Below are 17,793 nucleotides of genomic sequence, written 5' to 3' on the forward strand. Positions count from 1 at the left end.
CCCTTCAGTGATAGTCAGTAACATTCCTTTCAGTAGCAGTCTGTCTTTGGGATTATTTTTTCAAAAGCTCTCAACAGTTGTTTGTCTGAGCTTTCCTTGAAACCTGTGTGAATTTTAGCCTGGAGGATATTCTGCCTCTGAGTGGGAGCTTCTGGTTCCCAGGGTGAGAGCTGGACTCTGAATGTGCCCAGGAGCTGAGTGCTGACATTTGGGGCACTTTGCGGAGTTTTGTGAGCTGGAGTAGCGCAGGGTTTCGGAATTGCTTTCTGAATGTAACTCATGGTCAAAGTGTGGGCACTGAAATGCTCTCACTGGGCTTTATTCTAGGCTCTAGTTTTGTGAAGAGCTAACAGAACAAAGGGTTATGTGTCCATCACTTTCCAGGGCAGCACTTTGAGCACACGCTCACTGTTGTGGTAAGGGAAAGGGGAAGGTCTGGGAGTGCAGATCTGAGCGCTCTTCAGGCTGCTGCTGCTCAAAGGGGAGCCCTTTGTACCTCCAGCACCTTTGCTGCTCCCGTCAGGGCTGTGCTGCTGTGTGGGCTGTTGAGGCCGGTGTGGCTCATGGTGGCGTTTTCTGCTGTCCCCAGCGCTGCAGGGGCAGGAGGGGCAGCGTGGGCTGTTGAGGCCGGTGTGGCTCATGGTGGCGTTTTCTGCTGTCCCCAGCGCTGCAGGGGCAGGAGGGGCAGCGTGGGCTGTTGAGGCCAGTGTGGCTCATGGTGGCGTTTTCTGCTGTCCCCAGCGCTGCAGGGGCAGGAGGGGCAGCGTGGGCTGTTGAGGCCGGTGTGGCTCATGGTGGCGTTTTCTGCTGTCCCCAGCGCTGCAGGGGCAGGAGCGGCAGCGGGCGCCCTGCGAGAGGAGGCTCTGTGGCCGGGGCAGCCGGTGTGTGCTCAGCGGGGACACGCAGCAGCCCGAGTGCCGGTGTGTGGAGGACTGCAAGGCCACCTACATGCCCGTCTGTGGATCTGACGGCAGGTTCTACGAAAATCACTGCCAGCTGCATCGAGCCTCGTGCCTGCAGAGGAAGAAGATCTACATTATCCACAGCAAGGACTGTTTCTTCAAAGGTAGGGCCTTGTTGAAAATAAATACTTCTGTAGGGCTTTCATCGCACGTCGTAATCCTGGTAAATGGCTGAATGCTGTGTTTTATTTCTAAGAGCTGAATTTTTCAGGGATGATTTATTCCAGGACAGCAGAGAACATACGCAATGTTTTATGCAGCTATTAAGCCCCTGAGTGCCATTGCCATGCAAAATGTAATCATACTGGGAACTGGTAAATAATTAACATTACTGTATGCATTGTGTGCACTGTAGTTGTGCTGCTCAGTACTTTCAGCTGCTAGTGTAATAACTTTTTACAATCCAATTCATTTGAAAAGGCTTTGAACAAGACAAAGATGTTAAGAAAAAGTAGATGGTGTAAACAAAAGTTTGCTGCAACATTGAGAAACAAAAACCTAGTTAGGCAAATGACACAGGCAAAGGAAAGGAGCTGCTTAAATGAAATAAGGAATGGGGACAGACTTTAAATAACTTTAAAGACAGTTCTGGTTACCAGTGGGACGCATACATCTGGAGCTCTTTTACTGGTTCAGTAGCAAATTTAATTATCATCTTTGCACCAAAGCCAGTCTCAAATCTTTCCCATTAATAATTTGTATGCCATGTACCATCCTGTCATCATGGGAGACTGCAGAAGTAGGAGCATGTGATAAAATGCCAGGGAATGGAAGAAGCTGTAAATTATTTTACTTCTAATGAGAGGTCTCACAAAGGGCCTCATTCGAGTATATCTTGAAAGCTCATTGTCAAATATGATTCTGTATACCTACAGGAAGATTTGAGTGGGTTGTTGCAAATATATCCAGTGACATTTACGTGATCAAATATGAAAATAATTCCTTTATCTTCAGCTCACTTAAGCCCCCAAGGAGATTGGCTGTATACAGAGCTATCCATCCTGAGTTCTTCTTTGCTAACATGATGCTAGAAGAGCCTATTTAAGAAACAGGAGCCCATTTGAAGAGCTTATTAATATGTCCTTGTGATACCCTTTGGAGATAGAAAAGCAATGCCATTCTTGTCTTGGAGAAGACATTGTCTTTTTGTGACTAAAATTTTTCCAGTGGTATGTAAGCACTGCTTTGCAGTGCGTTGCAAAGTCTCATTTGTTTTGAAGATCTGGCTGTGGAGAGGACAACACAGCTGGTCAGAGCATTGATTTGGTGAACACCCTGGGTTAGTTTCTCACAGGCAGCCTCTGAATTTACCAAGGCAAAGAGGGATTTTTTGGTTGTCACATTAAAAAGGAGCATCTAAAAAGGACACTTGTGCCTTGCTCCAAATGCTGTGCTTCTGCCTCTGGGTATCAAGTCAGATCAGGGTGGAAGCAGTGTCCATCCCTAGTAAGAAGCAGGTGGGCCACTGCAGCATGAGAAACCTTGCAAAGAAAGGGAAGGTCTTAATTTCAAAGATGCTCACCAAGCCCCCACTCAGTTCAGGGGATTTTCTTTCCCTGACTACCAAAAACATTCCTTGGGTTTTTCATTCTTGACATTACCCACCTTTTTATGACAGTGTGTCTGCCCTGGGTTTTTATTTGTTCCTTATCACATATAGTGTTAAAGAAAATGAGTTCTTATTGCAGTAATCAGCCCCTGCAGTGGCTGTATTATGCCTAATGATAGAATGTCACGCTTGAATACTTCCCTGAACACACCATGAAATGATGTCAGAAAGTAGGAGTTGTGTGTCCCAGTTTAAAGTAACCCTCGAACTCTTGCCAGGGAGCACTGCTTAAATCTGCTTTTCAGCAGAATAACAGCTTTATGGAAGGGAAGAAAGAAACAAGCTCACTTCTCTTCCCACGTGAATAAATAAAAATGTACTTCACACCTCTGTCTGCAGAGATAACATACAGAAAAAAGTTTACCTTAAGTGGGGAATAATTCCACAGAATGGGACTCCACAGAAATACTTGGCTTCAGCCCTTTTTTCTACCATGCAGTTCCTGAGTAACCTTCTGTGTATTGCTCTGTTTATTGGTACTTTACTCTCCTATTTCTAAATCAAGAATGATAGTGGTTTCTCTTAAATCAAAATTTTCAGCCAGCAATTAAAGTACAGGTTTTTAAGCGCCATTGTAAGTGTAACAAGAAACGTAAGACTTTGACTGGAGAAAAACCTTTAAGGTGCAAAATCACAGAATCCCCAAATGGTTTGGGTTGGAAGTGACCTTAATGAGCCTCCTGTTCCAGCCCCACTGGTGTGGTCAGGGACACCTTCTGCTAGACCAGATTGCTCAGGTATACATCTAGCACTAAGCACACGTTTTCTGTTCACTTTTGATCAAGTAGATAATTTAATTATTTGGATACAGTCAGACTGATGAGTGGGCTGCTTCAAGTTTTGTTGTCCCTGTTGACTTGTTCAATTAAGATTTAAATTCCTGTGTAGAGCTGAGGGATGCTGCAGACTGGATGTTTGTATGTGCTCTGCCAGTTTGCCCAGTTATCAGTGACAAACTGGATGGACTTAAAGACAGAGATCAAATACCCTGATTCTACTTTGGCTGAGCCAGGCCTATCCACAGTAAACTGACAATAAAGCAAACAGCAGAGATTTGTTTTCTTTTGTGTATTTTGGGAAAGGATTTTTTGATCTTTTAGCATATTTATCAGATGTGAAGTGCTCTGTAAATACTAGTGGGTAGCAGATAGTCCTGTGTGAGTAGAAGCATTTGCATTCTGTAGTAGCAATAGTGTTAGGAAGAGCAGAAGAGAATTTGTCCCTGGGAAAATGACTGATTTCTCCTTGGTCCAGCCTGGAATAAAATGGCTCCTCGAAATCTTGAGAGTCCAAAACATTGAAAAAACTCATGGAAATGTGAATGAAGCGACGAGAGATCTCAGCAGGAGTGATCTCCCCAGGCTTTATCCTTCAGCCTCTGATACAGCTCAGTTCCCCTTACAAAAAACTATAAATGCAGTCCCTTTTCCTCATTTGATAAAGCAAATAGGTGGGAAATTTCACTTGGGAGTTTGAAGTCACAAGGGAAATACTGTGAAGCAGAAGCCCTAAACCCAGAGATCTCAGGAGAAATGTCAATCCCACTCATAGCCCTTCACATTCTCCTTGATCTAGTTGTCCTTCCTGGTGTGAAATACATTTTGGTTTTCCCATAGGAAAAGGTTCTATTTAGGACTTGTCTACCATGTGGCAGGGTTTTTTTCATTTTCTATGTTTTCACTAGTTTGTGAGTTTCTGTAGTCATTTGATTGAGGTGTTGGTGATTTTTACTGGGTAAGAAAATACATAAATATAAAAGTGCTTTTACTGTGTGCTAAACTGATCAGGAAAGAAGTTTTTCTTCCCCAAAAGTTCTCCCAGTACTTATGAAGACTGGCAAGATAGCTATACTCATAATAAGAATTGGCCCATGGATGTCCAGAATGAGCACTTGGTCTGAAATTGTTCCTGTTTGAATAAATGCCTTGGATAATGAGGTTATATCATTTCAACACAGGATTTGGACTATGCTTTGCTTTTTTGTAGCAGTAGTCCCCTTTTTTTCCCACTGCTTTTCATTTTTCTTTCCTTTTGACTGTCTACACTCACTCTGTCTCTTCCCTCTCTTTTCTCTTATTATTTTTGGCCAGAGATAGCTGTGCAGACACCGTTCAATAATTTTTCTTCCCTTACCTTCTTCCCTCCACCAGAAATATCAGAGCAATGCACTTCCCTAGCAGTTTGCATACATTACAGAAATTCTGTTTAGAGCTGTGATTTTCCATTTTCAGGATTTAGGAGTAATTGTCCCCTTTCTTTCTTTCTTTCTTTCTCTTCCTGCTTTTTTCTGCTTGATCAGCAATCTCAGAGCTCCTGTGCATCAGCCAAGCCCTTGCTGGAGGAAGGCAACCATGTTTGCTTGCTCAAGCTCATTCTTTATTTTCTGTGGTTCTGACATCCTCTCTTTATCCAGGTGGATTGGGTTTTTCATAAAAAGCTCAGCTTTTCTTGCCAGCCTGTACAGCAGCTTTGTGCTGCAGCTGCTCAGATTGAGTTTGTGCTCTGGCATGAATTCAGTCCAACTTAGATGACCAAATTCTTGAACTTTCCATTATGTAAATGCACTATACCTGTGTTGACTACTTAAAATATTTTTTTTGTCCATTTGGTCCACTTGTACCAAAGCTCTAATTTTATGAAATCTGACAGAATTTTATACAGAGAGATGGTGTGCTGTAAAAGCATGTTCATGTCTGGTATTCCAGTCCCATTCTCTTCCTTCCTTCTCTACTGAAATGTCAGTATTAATTTTTCAATAATTTTGTCCTGTTGCTTAAAATATGTCTTTTTTTTTCTTTTAAGCAACTATCTGGCAGTAATTTCCCTCCTTATACAAGGTCGTTTCTTGTCCTGTAATAAATCATAATTGTGTATATATTTTTTACAGAATTTTATAAGAAATCTGTGGAAAAACCACCTGCCTTTCTCCTTTCTGTTACATACACACAGTCACACTGTTTGGTTTGAGGCTTACACTGATGGTCAGAACAATATTTCATGCCATGAATTTATATATAAAGTGTTCTGGAGTAGTGTGCATGCCTCTGTGGAGGGTTGCTGTGCATGTGCACACATGTGAGTGTGCTTGCACATTGACAGAGCCAGAATAATGTGTTCTCTCAGGACATTTATGCACAGGTAGTGTAGCAGAGGATGGAGCCTGGATCTGCATGGAGAGAGATTGAGAAGCAAAGGGCACAGCTGAGATGAGATGTTCAGCTGATGTAAGGTTATGGCTTTCCCTTGGAGACTGGTTGAGTGCTGGCACAGGCTGCCCAGGTGCCATCTCCATCTCTGGGAGCTTTCAGAACCTGGTTGGGAGCAGCCCTGAGCAACTTAGTCTGAGCCTGCACTAAATGTTTCGATGGAAGCCTCTTCCAGCCCGTATCATCCCATAATCTTATGATTTCATGACCCTAGGTAATGGCATCTTTCATTTTCAACCGCTCTTATCTTTCTTCCAGTTCTCAAAAAGATTTTTTCTAATTAAGGAAAATGATAATCTTCTGCATGTTGACAGAAAATTTTCTATGCTTGAATGTAAATAAATTACAAACCTGGGAAAAAAACTAAACAAGCAGGCTGATAATTTGTATCACTGCAGTAATCTCAAATACATATGAATTCAGCCTCAGGTGATGGTAGTTTATTTCCTCTGTACTTTATTTGTTGTCCATGTGTTAGTTCTGTGCTTTGTTACCTCCAGAAGTAATTTGTTCTACGGAATAGCATTTCAAAACATCTCTGGGAAGGTGTTGAATGTTTTGCCCATTATGTGCTTGCAGCACAGGCAGACCCGCTCCATTGCTGGTTTGCAGACTGGAAGGAAATCTGCTCCATTTAACACTCTCTGTCTTTCCAGCTGGAAAAATTCTGAGTATGAACTAATGGCACTTTTCCCAGCTGGCAATTAATATTTGCTGATTTAACTTTGCAGCAGTGCTGCCAGACTGCTCCGGTGGCAGCGAGCTGGGAAGGGGCGGCTGGGAGGAAGGCAATTAATCCCTGCTGGAGGAGGCTGGGGGCTTTGACATGGAGGTGAAGCCTCTAATGATCATTTCAGTGTCCAGTGTAAATATATTAGGAGCTTAAAGTGTTATAAAGAGAGATAAGTGCTGTGTAAAATGAAGGAATGTGTTTGCTGTCAGTGGAGCTGATACAGTTCTTAATAAACTGAATTCCAGAGGGATTCCTTTCTATTCTCACACTGCCTTTTCAGCTCCCTCCACTTAGTCTTTTGGGGAGGGATCAATTTTACCTGGCTTTTCAGGCTGACTGCTCTTAAATGTGATTTATTGCTTTACACCTAATAAACAGACTGCATCAATCTTTGGGGTAAATTATGGAAATTCCACTGATTTATGTAAGGATACGAATAAGGGACTGCTAGTCTGCTCCTAGCTTTGGTAATAGAAATTTTCTAGGAATAGGTTTAGGATCTTGAAAATTATTTTCTGTTTTAAGAGAAAATTGGATGCTTACATTCCTGAAATTCATGGAAAGGAAATCTTGGCTAACAGTCAGTTGTGAAACTCCCTGGTATAGGTGGGCTTTCACTGGAAATTAAATGCCAATAAAAAGAGTGGGGAAAGTCTAGGCATAAGCAAAAGAATGAAAAATAGCAGAGATCCTAAAGTCTAACAAAAAGAGATCTTTAATTAAATATTAATTACATATTAGTAATAGAAAACCTTTGCTGGGGACCTCATGGCCATAATGGGAATCCCACAGGTGGGAGGGAAGGTGGGACTGGAATCCTGCAATGGGCACTGAGTTTGGCATGGTCAATCAAAAGATGAATTATGCTCACTGGAACTGCTCAGAGCAGGGCCATTCCTTCTGCTTGGCCAAAAATAAAAATCTGTTTCCCTGGTGCTGGGACTGCATAGACCATTGACAGATTTTAGTTCCAGTCAGTAAAGCCAAAGTGGAGAACACACACCATGGATGAAGCTAGTGTAAAAAGTGGTGTTATCTGATGTGATCCCTGTCCAGCATTCTTGGTGGTTTTATATCTCCAATTTGAGGCAATAGCCATTTGGGGAGTGCAGGAATAACTGTGATGTGGCTTTTTATTTTTTAGATATGAAATTGTGTAACATTTGCTTAGAGCAGTCATGACCGTGACCCCCATGAACAGTTTTATTTGGTGACTGTTATCTGTCTCATCTTATTTAGGGCCCAGTCTATTAATCTTCTCCACTTGCCAGTCTTGATGTGTATGGCCATAATATCTCCCATAAAACCAAAAAGCTTCATACTGTGTATCAGCTAGTGAACAAAGGAATTAAAGGGTATTTCAGCAGCAGTATTAACATCTTGAAAAAGAAAAGTGAGAATTGATCTTTCTAATTTGTTTCCCCCTTGTAACTGAGGAGGTCCTGGTTGAACTGGAGTCACTGAAGCCATGGTTAATGGAATGGGCAGCTGGAGGACCACGCCAGCACCCAGCACTGTGTAGCAATCCCTGCCCTCCACGAATGTAAAATATGAGAGGAAGTGCTTGCATGTTGAAAATAGAAAAGCTCAGCCTAAATCTCCATGGTGTGGAGGAAGACCATACTCCATGAGGTGGTCTCAGTTTGAAGCCCCCCCCAAGTTTCAGCTTCATGTTCTTGAGGGCCAAGAAATGAGATGCAGGTGGCTTTAGGGAGCCATCTGCTCCAAGCCTGGGTCTGCTAAACCTTCACTGCAGTGCTTCAGGAAAGCTGAGAGGTGATAATGAAGCTTTTTTTGAAGTACAGCCTTAGCAGTTGTGATGGGGGACGGAGCAGAGGAGGAGGATGAAGAATCAAATTAAAGTGTGTGGGAAGAGAAGCAGGGAGGTGGTTTGTATTTACCAGTGGAAGTTCCTGTGCCAACTTTGGTGCTGCTATCTGCAGCACTCGTTATGTCAAGGGGGTGTTTGTCTTTCTTTTTTTATCTATTTTTGTGTGCTCTTTGCATCTGACATGTGCTTGTTGCAATTTGGTGGCAGTCTGAACTCAGTGTCCACATCACTTTTCTTTGCAAGTCACGTTCATGTTTATTGTACATTCATTTTGGAGCTCAAAACATACTTAAATATTGAAGAGCCTTATGTAGGAAAAGTTTTTGCTTTTTTTAGTGTGTTAAATTTAATATTAGCTCTCACCATTCCGTCAGCGATTTTCCAAAACGCTCCAAGTGGTGTAAAACTGGAGAAATGCCAGCAAAGTGGGGCATTACAAAGTCATGATTAAAAATTGACACAGGTACTGAGCTCCTGCATTTCTGAACCTCTCACAGTCCTGAAAAGAGCTTGGATGCTCAAAAGTTTGTCTGCTTTTTTCCTCAACTCAATTATCTTAAAGATCTTTTCCAAACTAAAATATTCTGTGAAGTTTCTACATCCATAGCTTTCCCAGCGAAAGGAAAGGCCGGCACGTGCCAAGTAATTTCAAATGAATGGCAACAAATACTGTAATACTTTTGAAGTTCCTTTTATTTCCCTAAAATTGCATACATTTTATCAATAGAAAAATTGCTGGCTTGCTTAAGGCCCCCACAAATCACCCTCTGAGGAGCAACACGCAGCTTGATACCAGGGGACTCTCCACAGGACACCTCCAGCTCTGTGCTGAGACAGTGGCCAGGGAAAACCTTAATTTCAGAATAAATAAAAAAGCTGCAAATCTGAGAGAGATAGAGAGATTGCTTTAAATGAAAACTGAAAAGGTTAAAAGGTAGAGATGAGCATTAAAGATTAAGATGATTAGATCATGGTAAAGGGCGCTGGAAGCTGAATGAAGAAAAACAAATGGCTGGAATGAATTTTAGGGCTGGGGAGACTGAGGCAGGGAGATTTAGAAGTCCTTTAAAGATAAAAAGAACTGATTGAAAATAGCTGATTAAAAGCTATTCAGCACAAATGCTAATTTTTCTGGGTGCTCAGTATAAAAGTCTGTGGAGCAAATTGAAATTCTGAGTGCCTGGGAATACCAACAGGCTGGATGCTGCAGATTCAATTAGGTAGCTGCAAGGAAAAAGCTGGTCCAGCATCCCCCAGCCTTCTCTCCCTTCCTGCTTCTGTCCACCAGGATTTAACAGGCAGTTCTTACTAATATGCTTGGGAAGGCTGAATCCTACCAGAGATGTCCTGAAGTCATGGGAATATGAGTTGAAATGAGCACTCCCCAGCATGGGGTACTGATAAAGCCCCTTATAATTTCCCAGTTGTTTTTTTTTGCTGTAGAATTGAAGCTGTTCTCTCCTCAGGGGCTCACGGAGTGCCAGGGGTGAGGTTATCTGCCTATGCTTGCCTGCCTGAAGTGCAACTGCTCCCACAAATAATAAAACTTGACATGGGGAGCTAATGAATTATCTGCAGATTTATTCTGTCTGCTCATGGCTTGAAAGCTCTTTGGGTAGAAACTTCTTTTTCCTGCTAATACCCCTGTTAATAGAATTAATGTCAAATGTAAAGTACAGAGTTAATTATCAGTGCAATTGTAGGAATGGGGGGGAAGGGGTTGGCAGTGTGTAGGAGCATCATAGAATCATCATTGACTGCTGTGGGTTGGAGGGGACCCTCCAGTTCATCCAGTTCATCAAGTTCCACCCCCTGCCATGGCCAGGGACACCTTCCACTGTCCCAGGCTGCTCCAAGCCCCATCCAGCCTGGCCTTGGACACTTCCAGGGATGGGGCAGCCACAGCTGCTCTGGGCAGCCTGTGCCAGGGCCTCAGCACCCTCACAGGAAGAATTTCTTCCTAATATCCAATCTAACCCTGTTTTCTGACAGTGTGAAGCCATTCCCCTTTGTCCTGTCATTGCTGGGTGCTGGTGCAGGGATGGGGGTTTGTGCAGGGATGGGGGTTTGTGTAGGGGATGGGGGTTTGTGCAGGGATGGGGGTTTGTGCAGGGATGGGGGTTTGTGCAGGGATGGGGGTTTGTGCAGGGATGGGGGTTTGTGCAGGGATGGGGGTTTGTGCAGGGATGGGGGTTTGTGCAGGGATGGGGGTTTGTGCAGGGATGGGTGCTGTGGCAGGGATGGGGGTTTGTGCAGGGATGGGTGCTGTGGCAGGGATGGGGGTTTGTGCGGGGATGGGGGTTTGTGCGGGGATGGGGGTTTGTGCAGGGGATGGGGGTTTGTGCAGGGGATGGGGGTTTGTGCAGGGATGGGGGTTTGTGTAGGGGATGGGGGTTTGTGCAGGGGATGGGGGTTTGTGCAGGGATGGGGGTTTCTGTAGGGATGGGGGTTTGTGCAGGGATGGGGGTTTGTATAGGGATGGGTGCTGTGGCAGGGTGGTCTGTGCCCCATCCCTTTGCCCAGAGCTGGTTGAGGTGGTCCCAGTGCAGTCCATCAAAGTGTTCTAGAATGCTTTACAAAAATTAATGAATTAGACCTCACAACACCATTGCATGCCAGGAAAATAGCAATCCAGCCATTACAGAGGAGCAATTGCAGTCTAGAGGAGACCCGGTGACTTTCTCAAGGTTATAGGGAAAGGCATCAGAACTCATGTTAAATGATCCCAACCCTAAGTACCCTGTCCCTATAAAATCCCCTGGCTGTTTTTTCTGTAGGATTTGACAGGGGTGAAGGAGGGGTATGGCTGGGCCAGGGCTCCAGAACACAGAATCCTTGTGCCCAAGCAGGATGAAACTGGTGGTGAGTGGTCCAAAGAGGAGAGTTGTACCTGGAAGGGTAGGATTGTGCTGTCCTTGGCAAAGCAGCTTTGAGAGCATCTGGCTGCTGTCCTGGCATGAAGAGATGGCCCATGTTTGGATTTGCAGCTCTGGAAGGGAAAGGAAATGCAGGAATCACACAAGTTCAACTGCAGCCTCCTCATCTCATAACGGTCTTGGTGAAAAAAATATCCCCATGGTAATGAGCCCATGTGATGGAGTAAAAACAGAGCTCGGTCTCTTCTGCTCTTTAAGTTAAAAATTGAGAAGGAATGAGCCATGCGATGGAGAGGGAGCTCACAATTGAAATGTATCCAAGTATTTAAATATTTAAATGTAACCTTTGTAGTAAAAAGCTGATTGGTGTGATGTGTCCAAAGGAAGGCATTTTTATTTACCTTTTGAATGAGGGTTGTTTGCACTGCAAACAGCCTGATGGGCTGAGCAAAGGCTCACCTGGAAGAGTTTGCCATGGTGGGCATGGGGTTTGTCTCTTCTGCAAGTGACTGCAGTCTTCTGTCAGGGCTTTCCTCTTTCTTCCTTGCTTTTAGTCTGCCATACTGGCAGTTCAGTTGAGAGTTTTGCTGTTTTTCAGGAATAATGAGGGGGATTTTATTTTTCAAATTATTTCAAATTTCAGTATGAAATTTTAGTGGGGTTTTATTTATTAATCCTTATTTACCTGCTCTGGCACAGCAGCTCACCAGGAGGTTTTGTGGCAGGTTGGTGCCTTATGGTCCCTCTGCAGTTTGGAGATTTACAAGAACCCTGAGGGCACAGGACAATCCTGGGCATCCTTGTGCAACACCAGCCAATCTCCTCACCAGTTTTCCAGTGGAATCCATGGTGCTGAATGCTAGGCATTGTTATAGTTTGGGTTTCTTTTCATTTAATCTACAGCAAGCCAAATACTGTGCAAACATTTGTGGTGAATATTTAGTTGTATTGTCACATGTAAGCATTTTGCTGTATCCATGGCCCTGTAGTTTGCTATTCATGAATATTTTAGCAAATTGGTTTACTAACAGGAGTGTTGCCTGGAAGCAAATGTTCCTGAATATTTGTAGAAAAGCAGATTTAACTTTGGGTTTGCAGTTACTTGCTGTGGGAGCATTATCTAAGCCCCATCTTAACGCTCCTCTGGGAGGACCAGCATAGCCAATTAAAGCAAATCTTGTTTGGAAATGGGATTCTCATAACCTGCCCATGATAAAATGATATAAGGAGCTCTATCTCTGTATACAGACTGACAGACAACTGGATCAAGCTTGTGCAGCTCACCCTTGGCACAGCACCTGGGTGCCTTGCAGATAAACTGGGAGCAATAGCAGAATTTCTTGAGGACTTGCAAGAATTCTCTGATATCTGGTATGGTTTTTGGATCAGAGCTGTGCTGAGGGAAAGATTTAGAAATACATATTTTTGGTTGGTGTGTCCCATGTAATGTGTAAGTTTTTGAAGGGCAGCTGTGCTCTGGGTTCTGCTGCATTCTTCTGGCTTGAGTTGTAAAACAGTCTTGAAAGAAAATTGCTGCGGTGCTATTTTCATATGGCCAGTGTTCAAGTAGCTATACTTGAATTCTAGAATAACTAGAAAAAATGTGAAGGGGCATGAATACCTGCTCAGCTCAGGCCTGCAGGTGCTTGAGCTCACTGTGAGCTGCACAGGGGCTGTGGCAGTGCAGGACTGGGGTGGGTGTTTCGCGTTCAGGGCATTGAAGGGAGGGGACAGACCTTGGTTCAGTCTCTGTCTCCAGGACTCCAGGGTCTGAGCTGTGCAGACACCACAGCACTGCATGGTGAGGGAGCTGCTCTTTCCTGTGGACTCAATGCCATCAGTGAGGACAGAGACTGGATTTTAGGAATAAATTCTTCCCTCTGAGGGTGCTGAGGCCCTGGCAGAGGCTGCCCAGAGAAGCTGTGGCTGCCCCATCCCTGGAAGTGTCCAAGGCCAGGCTGGATGGGGTTTGGAGCAGCCTGGGACAGTGGAAGGTGTCCCTGCCCATGGGAGGGGGTTGGAACTGGGTGAAATGAGCTTTAAGGTCTCTTTTGATCCAAACCATTTTGTGATGATTTTGTGAAGTGATGCTCACAGTGCTGCACCTCTCCATCCACAGCTTCCCATTCCTTTCCCATTTGTTCCCTCCAATGGTTTCCATCAGACTTCATCCCTCACCCTCTGTAGGCATGTGTGAGATGTGCCCATTTTCTTGAGAGTTTTTGCCTTAGGAATTGTTTCCCATTAACAGAAACTCAGGAGTCAGCCTATCTAAATGCAGCTGGTACAGCCCTCACAGCATTTTGGAAGAGCTCTGCATCCAACATTTAAGAGAGGTGCTCAGCACATCTGGAAAACATCTGTCTGAGATTCATAATTTGGCATTGTCATTCTTGGAGTGACTGTAAAACAGGGCCTTGTGGAAAATGCTTAATACTCCTGGACACGTTGTGTTTTGTGTTAATGGGGAAATGGCTTGTTAGGTCCAAACTAACTGGCAGAAAATCTTGCTGCAGCTATACAGTGTTGAGGAAGTAAAAAGCTGTTAAGGCTAAAATTTCAGCCTCTCTGAACCCAGTAGATTTTGGCTGCATTTTTACTGGAACAAAATTGAAAGCTAATGAAGGCATTTGGTGGCCCCACACTGGCTTTCAGCTAGCTTTTATTTTGCATAATGAGTTGGGGAAAATTGGAGTGCAGTTACTGTGGGCTCACTTTAGAAATGTGAACAGGTTGCAGGCTGCTGTTCCGGGCTCGTCAGTTATAGCTAATTCCTTTGGCTCTTTTAAAACAGAAATGCTTTGTTTTCCTTTGCAAAAGGTGGCACAGGCAGCCCACAGGGCTGCTCCAGCTACAACCAGCCCAGGAACAGCATTGGAGCCCTGCCCTCCTGAGCAGTTCTCTCCCAAATCCGTCCTCTTTCTGGCCTGATGGGATTTTTTTCAGGTTTTTATTTAAAGCCATATTTCACCACTTTCTTAAATTGAAGGCAATTTCCTAATAGATCGAATTTCTTCAAATTGCTTCTTTTTATGTTTTCAGAAACAGTGTCTCTTTTTAAATCTTTTTTTTTTTTTTTGCACTGGGCTGAGGGGTTTTTCATAATATTATGCGACCTGACATCTCTTTTTTTATCTCTTTCATCTTTTCAATCTTGGTGCATTTATCTACTTCCTTGCAGTCAAGATGAAGAATTGGAGAAGTGTTAAAGGAATGCTTCATTATCCTGTTCGATACTGTTGCACCCATGAATGTGGATCTAGTCTGCACTGACATCTCATCTGTGCTGCCTTGTTCACACAAGTGGAAGCCTTTGGTAACCTGAGCTCAGGGAATGCTGTCCTTCTGAAGTTAGGTTCCCATTGGCAAGTGCACTTTTGCAATAACTTAGTGTCATGAAGATAACTTATTTTTACTGACACTAACAGACATAAAATACTAATAATATTTAGAAAAGAAGCAATATTGAATCCCCAAATCTTGTCTTGTCTTCCTCCTCCTTGGAAAGGCTCCAGACAAAGCCATTGTCCCCAGCAAGGAGCTGGAGAACTCTGACATTTCAAAGTAATCAGGTAGAATTACTGCATTTCCAGATATCTTTAACCTGTTTACTGACATTTCATTCACATCATCTCATAATGTTCATTGGATCAGAAAACAGCCTGGAGCCACATTTGCAAAATGCTTCACGAAATGTTTTGATCTGGGAATGTTAAAGCATTGTATAGGATAAGGTATAGGCTATTTATAGGAAAATCAAATGGGATCTCGTAGTTCTTGATATTTTTTAAAGTTTTTGTGGGTTTCCCCATTAGTTATTCTAATTTTCTCCTCCTTTTGGTCCCTGAGCAGACATTTCCATACTCCCAGTGTCAGGCAGGAGGCTGCCATGCTCTTTGATGGGATTTCCTAACCAAGCATAAACTGGAGTCAGCCTGTGAGAAGTGCAGGGATCCTCACAGACATTTTTAGCTGCATTTCAGGTGCCTGTGTAAAGGGGCTGCTCAGTCAGGACACAGAGCTCAGCATTGCTGCTGGAGCACCACTCAGGAGAGATAAACTGCAAATGGAAGCTGAAATTCAAAAAAAATCAGTGCAGAGCAAAAGAGAGCATCAGTAGTGGAAGGATCAGGTGGCTCAGGGTCTTCCTCAGCTGTATCCTGAAGCATAAAAAAACTACAGTGGCTTTACCCAAATTCAGAAATGTGCCTGATGGCAACAGGCATCTGCAATCAATAAGTTCAGAGGAAGCTGGGAATATGTTTATGAATGTTTGTTGTTTTCAAAAAAGAAATACCAGTTTTTGATTAAAATGCAGGAAGAGCATTTTTAGGGGCATTGGAAATTCTATTCCAGCACTGCAGGTGGTTTTTCTTCATTGTATCCTTTGGCAGGACTGTCATGGCTTTTGAATTATGGCATTGGAAAACCTTCTAAAAATTTGCTCAATGAAAGGTAAAAAAAAAAAATCTAATTTAGTGTGTTGAAGAAAATACTTAACCTTGTAGAAATAATGTTGTAATTAACAGTCTTGGTCTTCATGAGCTTTTGAGTGAGCAGGTTCTGTCTAAAGCCAAGCCAGGGAATGCTTGCCAGCAAGCCAGGTGAGGTTTATCCCTCTTGAGACAGTTCAAATACTGAGCAAACAGGAGCTTTATTTATGGATTAGTTTCTCTGATAAGTCCTGCCTTTCTATGCTGCATGAATTTGTGCATGTTTCTAAGATACATGTTAGCACCCAAGTTCGTACTTTTTAAAAAGTTTTTAAAACAATAAAAAAAAGATCTATATCTTCTACTCTGACATTAATGGTAAGTACTGTGAAGTGATCTTGGAGGTTTTTTCCAACCTTAATGATTCTGTGATTCTATGTGAGGAAGGTCCCAAGCACTGTGGAAGATGTTGGTTTTAATTTTCTTTCATCATTGCATTTGGCTTGATGCTTATTAGAGTAGGAAAAAAACTACCCCCAAATGTTTCATAACAAAAAGCACAGATCAAGTAAAACAGCAGCTATTGATTTATTGCTGTTGTATTTCCACCATCAGCTCACAGTTATCTTTGATGAGGAAAGCATGAGTCCAATGGTGGAAAGATCTTTTTGCCAATAACAGTTTTTGGTGGGAATTTAGTACCTGTAACAGACAGAAACTGGAGGGAGAATTTTTCCTTCTGTGCCTTTCAGTCCTGTGAATTCTCCCCAGATTTCAGAAGCAGGGAGGAGCTGGATGGATGACAGGTGACACAGGCAGGGTTTTGCACCGTGGCTCCCTGCTCCCTCTGGCTTCTATAAAAACTGATTCTGCTCCAGCCCTGCACTGCTGTCCCTTACAGCAAAAGGTGCAGACAAATGAAAAAATGGATTTTGTTAGTGTGAAACAGGGAGGAGAATTGCCATGCCCCTGTATTAGGTTGATTTACACTTTTCTGTATATTATTTGTGTGACGAAGGCTCAGCAGTTTCGATGCAAGACCAGGCTGAAGTTTTGGTCTGAGGGATCCAGGATCTCTTTCAGGGATCAGGGACACTCTGTCAGGCAGGTGGCATAAGGTATGCAGTGCAAGGTACCAAATAAAGACAAAATAGGCTGTTTCTTTTCTTTTTGGGTGTTATAGACCCATTTTCAGTACACTGTCTTGAAGAAATTATGATTAATTGGGTATTTTAATTAGCTGCTAAATAGTTCCCTACTTGATCACTCTACTTTTTCTTAAGGTCTGCTGTCTTCACCCAAGGGAGAGCCTGTGTCAGTGCTGACTGCAGCTTCCCAGGTCTGCCTGTGCCCCTGGAGAAAAGCTCATGGGAATGGGCTCTCTCTTCTGCTCCCTTAGTTTTATTTTCAATTCCTTGTGTGGATTTATGCACTATAATTTTTTTCCTCTAGCAATTGGCTTATAAGCATCAAGCTGAGTAGTGAGACTTTGTGCACTGGAAAAAAGCTCTGCAGCTGTTTTTCCACCTGGCTCTCAGGTGAAGGGCCTAAGGGCACCAAGGGGCTTTTTTTACTGGTTTTCTGTGGATGCTGTTTTCAGGTGTGGTGGTCAGAAGTTCTAAAACAGCAGCACCAGGAGATACGACAGTCTCCTTGCTTCTGCAGAACCAAGGGAACACTGAAAAGGCGCCATGCTGTGGAGGAAAACCTTTCAATCCCAGTTTCATTAACTAATTTCCCCTAAAAACAACACTGTAAATGAATATTTCAGTAATAAGTCCATTGTTTTAAAGCAAAATTAAATCCAAATAGTTTAAGACCACAAAATCAGGTTGAAAACTGAGAGAAACTGCAGCTCATAAAAATATTCTTGTCAGAAGGATTTGAGTCAATGCAAGAAGGAATTCTCTGCATAAATAAACTGTAATAATTTTTAAATAATTGCTGTTAACACTTTTGGTGACTACCCAAGTACATGCTGACATATGGTGTGTCAGCATGAAGCACTGATTTAGAGTTTGATGTTCTATACCAGTTTTCAAGCTGTTGGATGTAAGCTGGAGGATGCATTATGTAAGCAGACAGGTGGCAAGGATTCAGCAGCTTGGTCAGCAGGTGGGATTCTGGCCTGCTGCTCACCATG

The 17,793-nt window shown here is 43.2% G+C and overlaps 1 protein-coding gene across 5 annotated transcripts in view; it reads left to right on the plus strand.

The window, feature by feature from the left end:
• Positions 1 to 17,793, plus strand: part of FSTL4 (follistatin like 4) — a 206,673-nt gene that overhangs the window by 65,715 nt on the left and 123,165 nt on the right. For all 5 annotated transcript variants that reach the window (XM_054642959.2, XM_054642960.2, XM_077186351.1 and 2 more), the window contains one exon: positions 818 to 1,066. In XM_054642959.2, the coding sequence (XP_054498934.2) occupies positions 818 to 1,066 (249 nt within the window). The remainder of the gene's footprint in view (positions 1 to 817; positions 1,067 to 17,793) is intronic.

The sequence above is a fragment of the Agelaius phoeniceus genome, chromosome 15 (assembly GCF_051311805.1).
Source record: "Agelaius phoeniceus isolate bAgePho1 chromosome 15, bAgePho1.hap1, whole genome shotgun sequence".
Lineage (NCBI taxonomy): Eukaryota > Metazoa > Chordata > Aves > Passeriformes > Icteridae > Agelaius > Agelaius phoeniceus.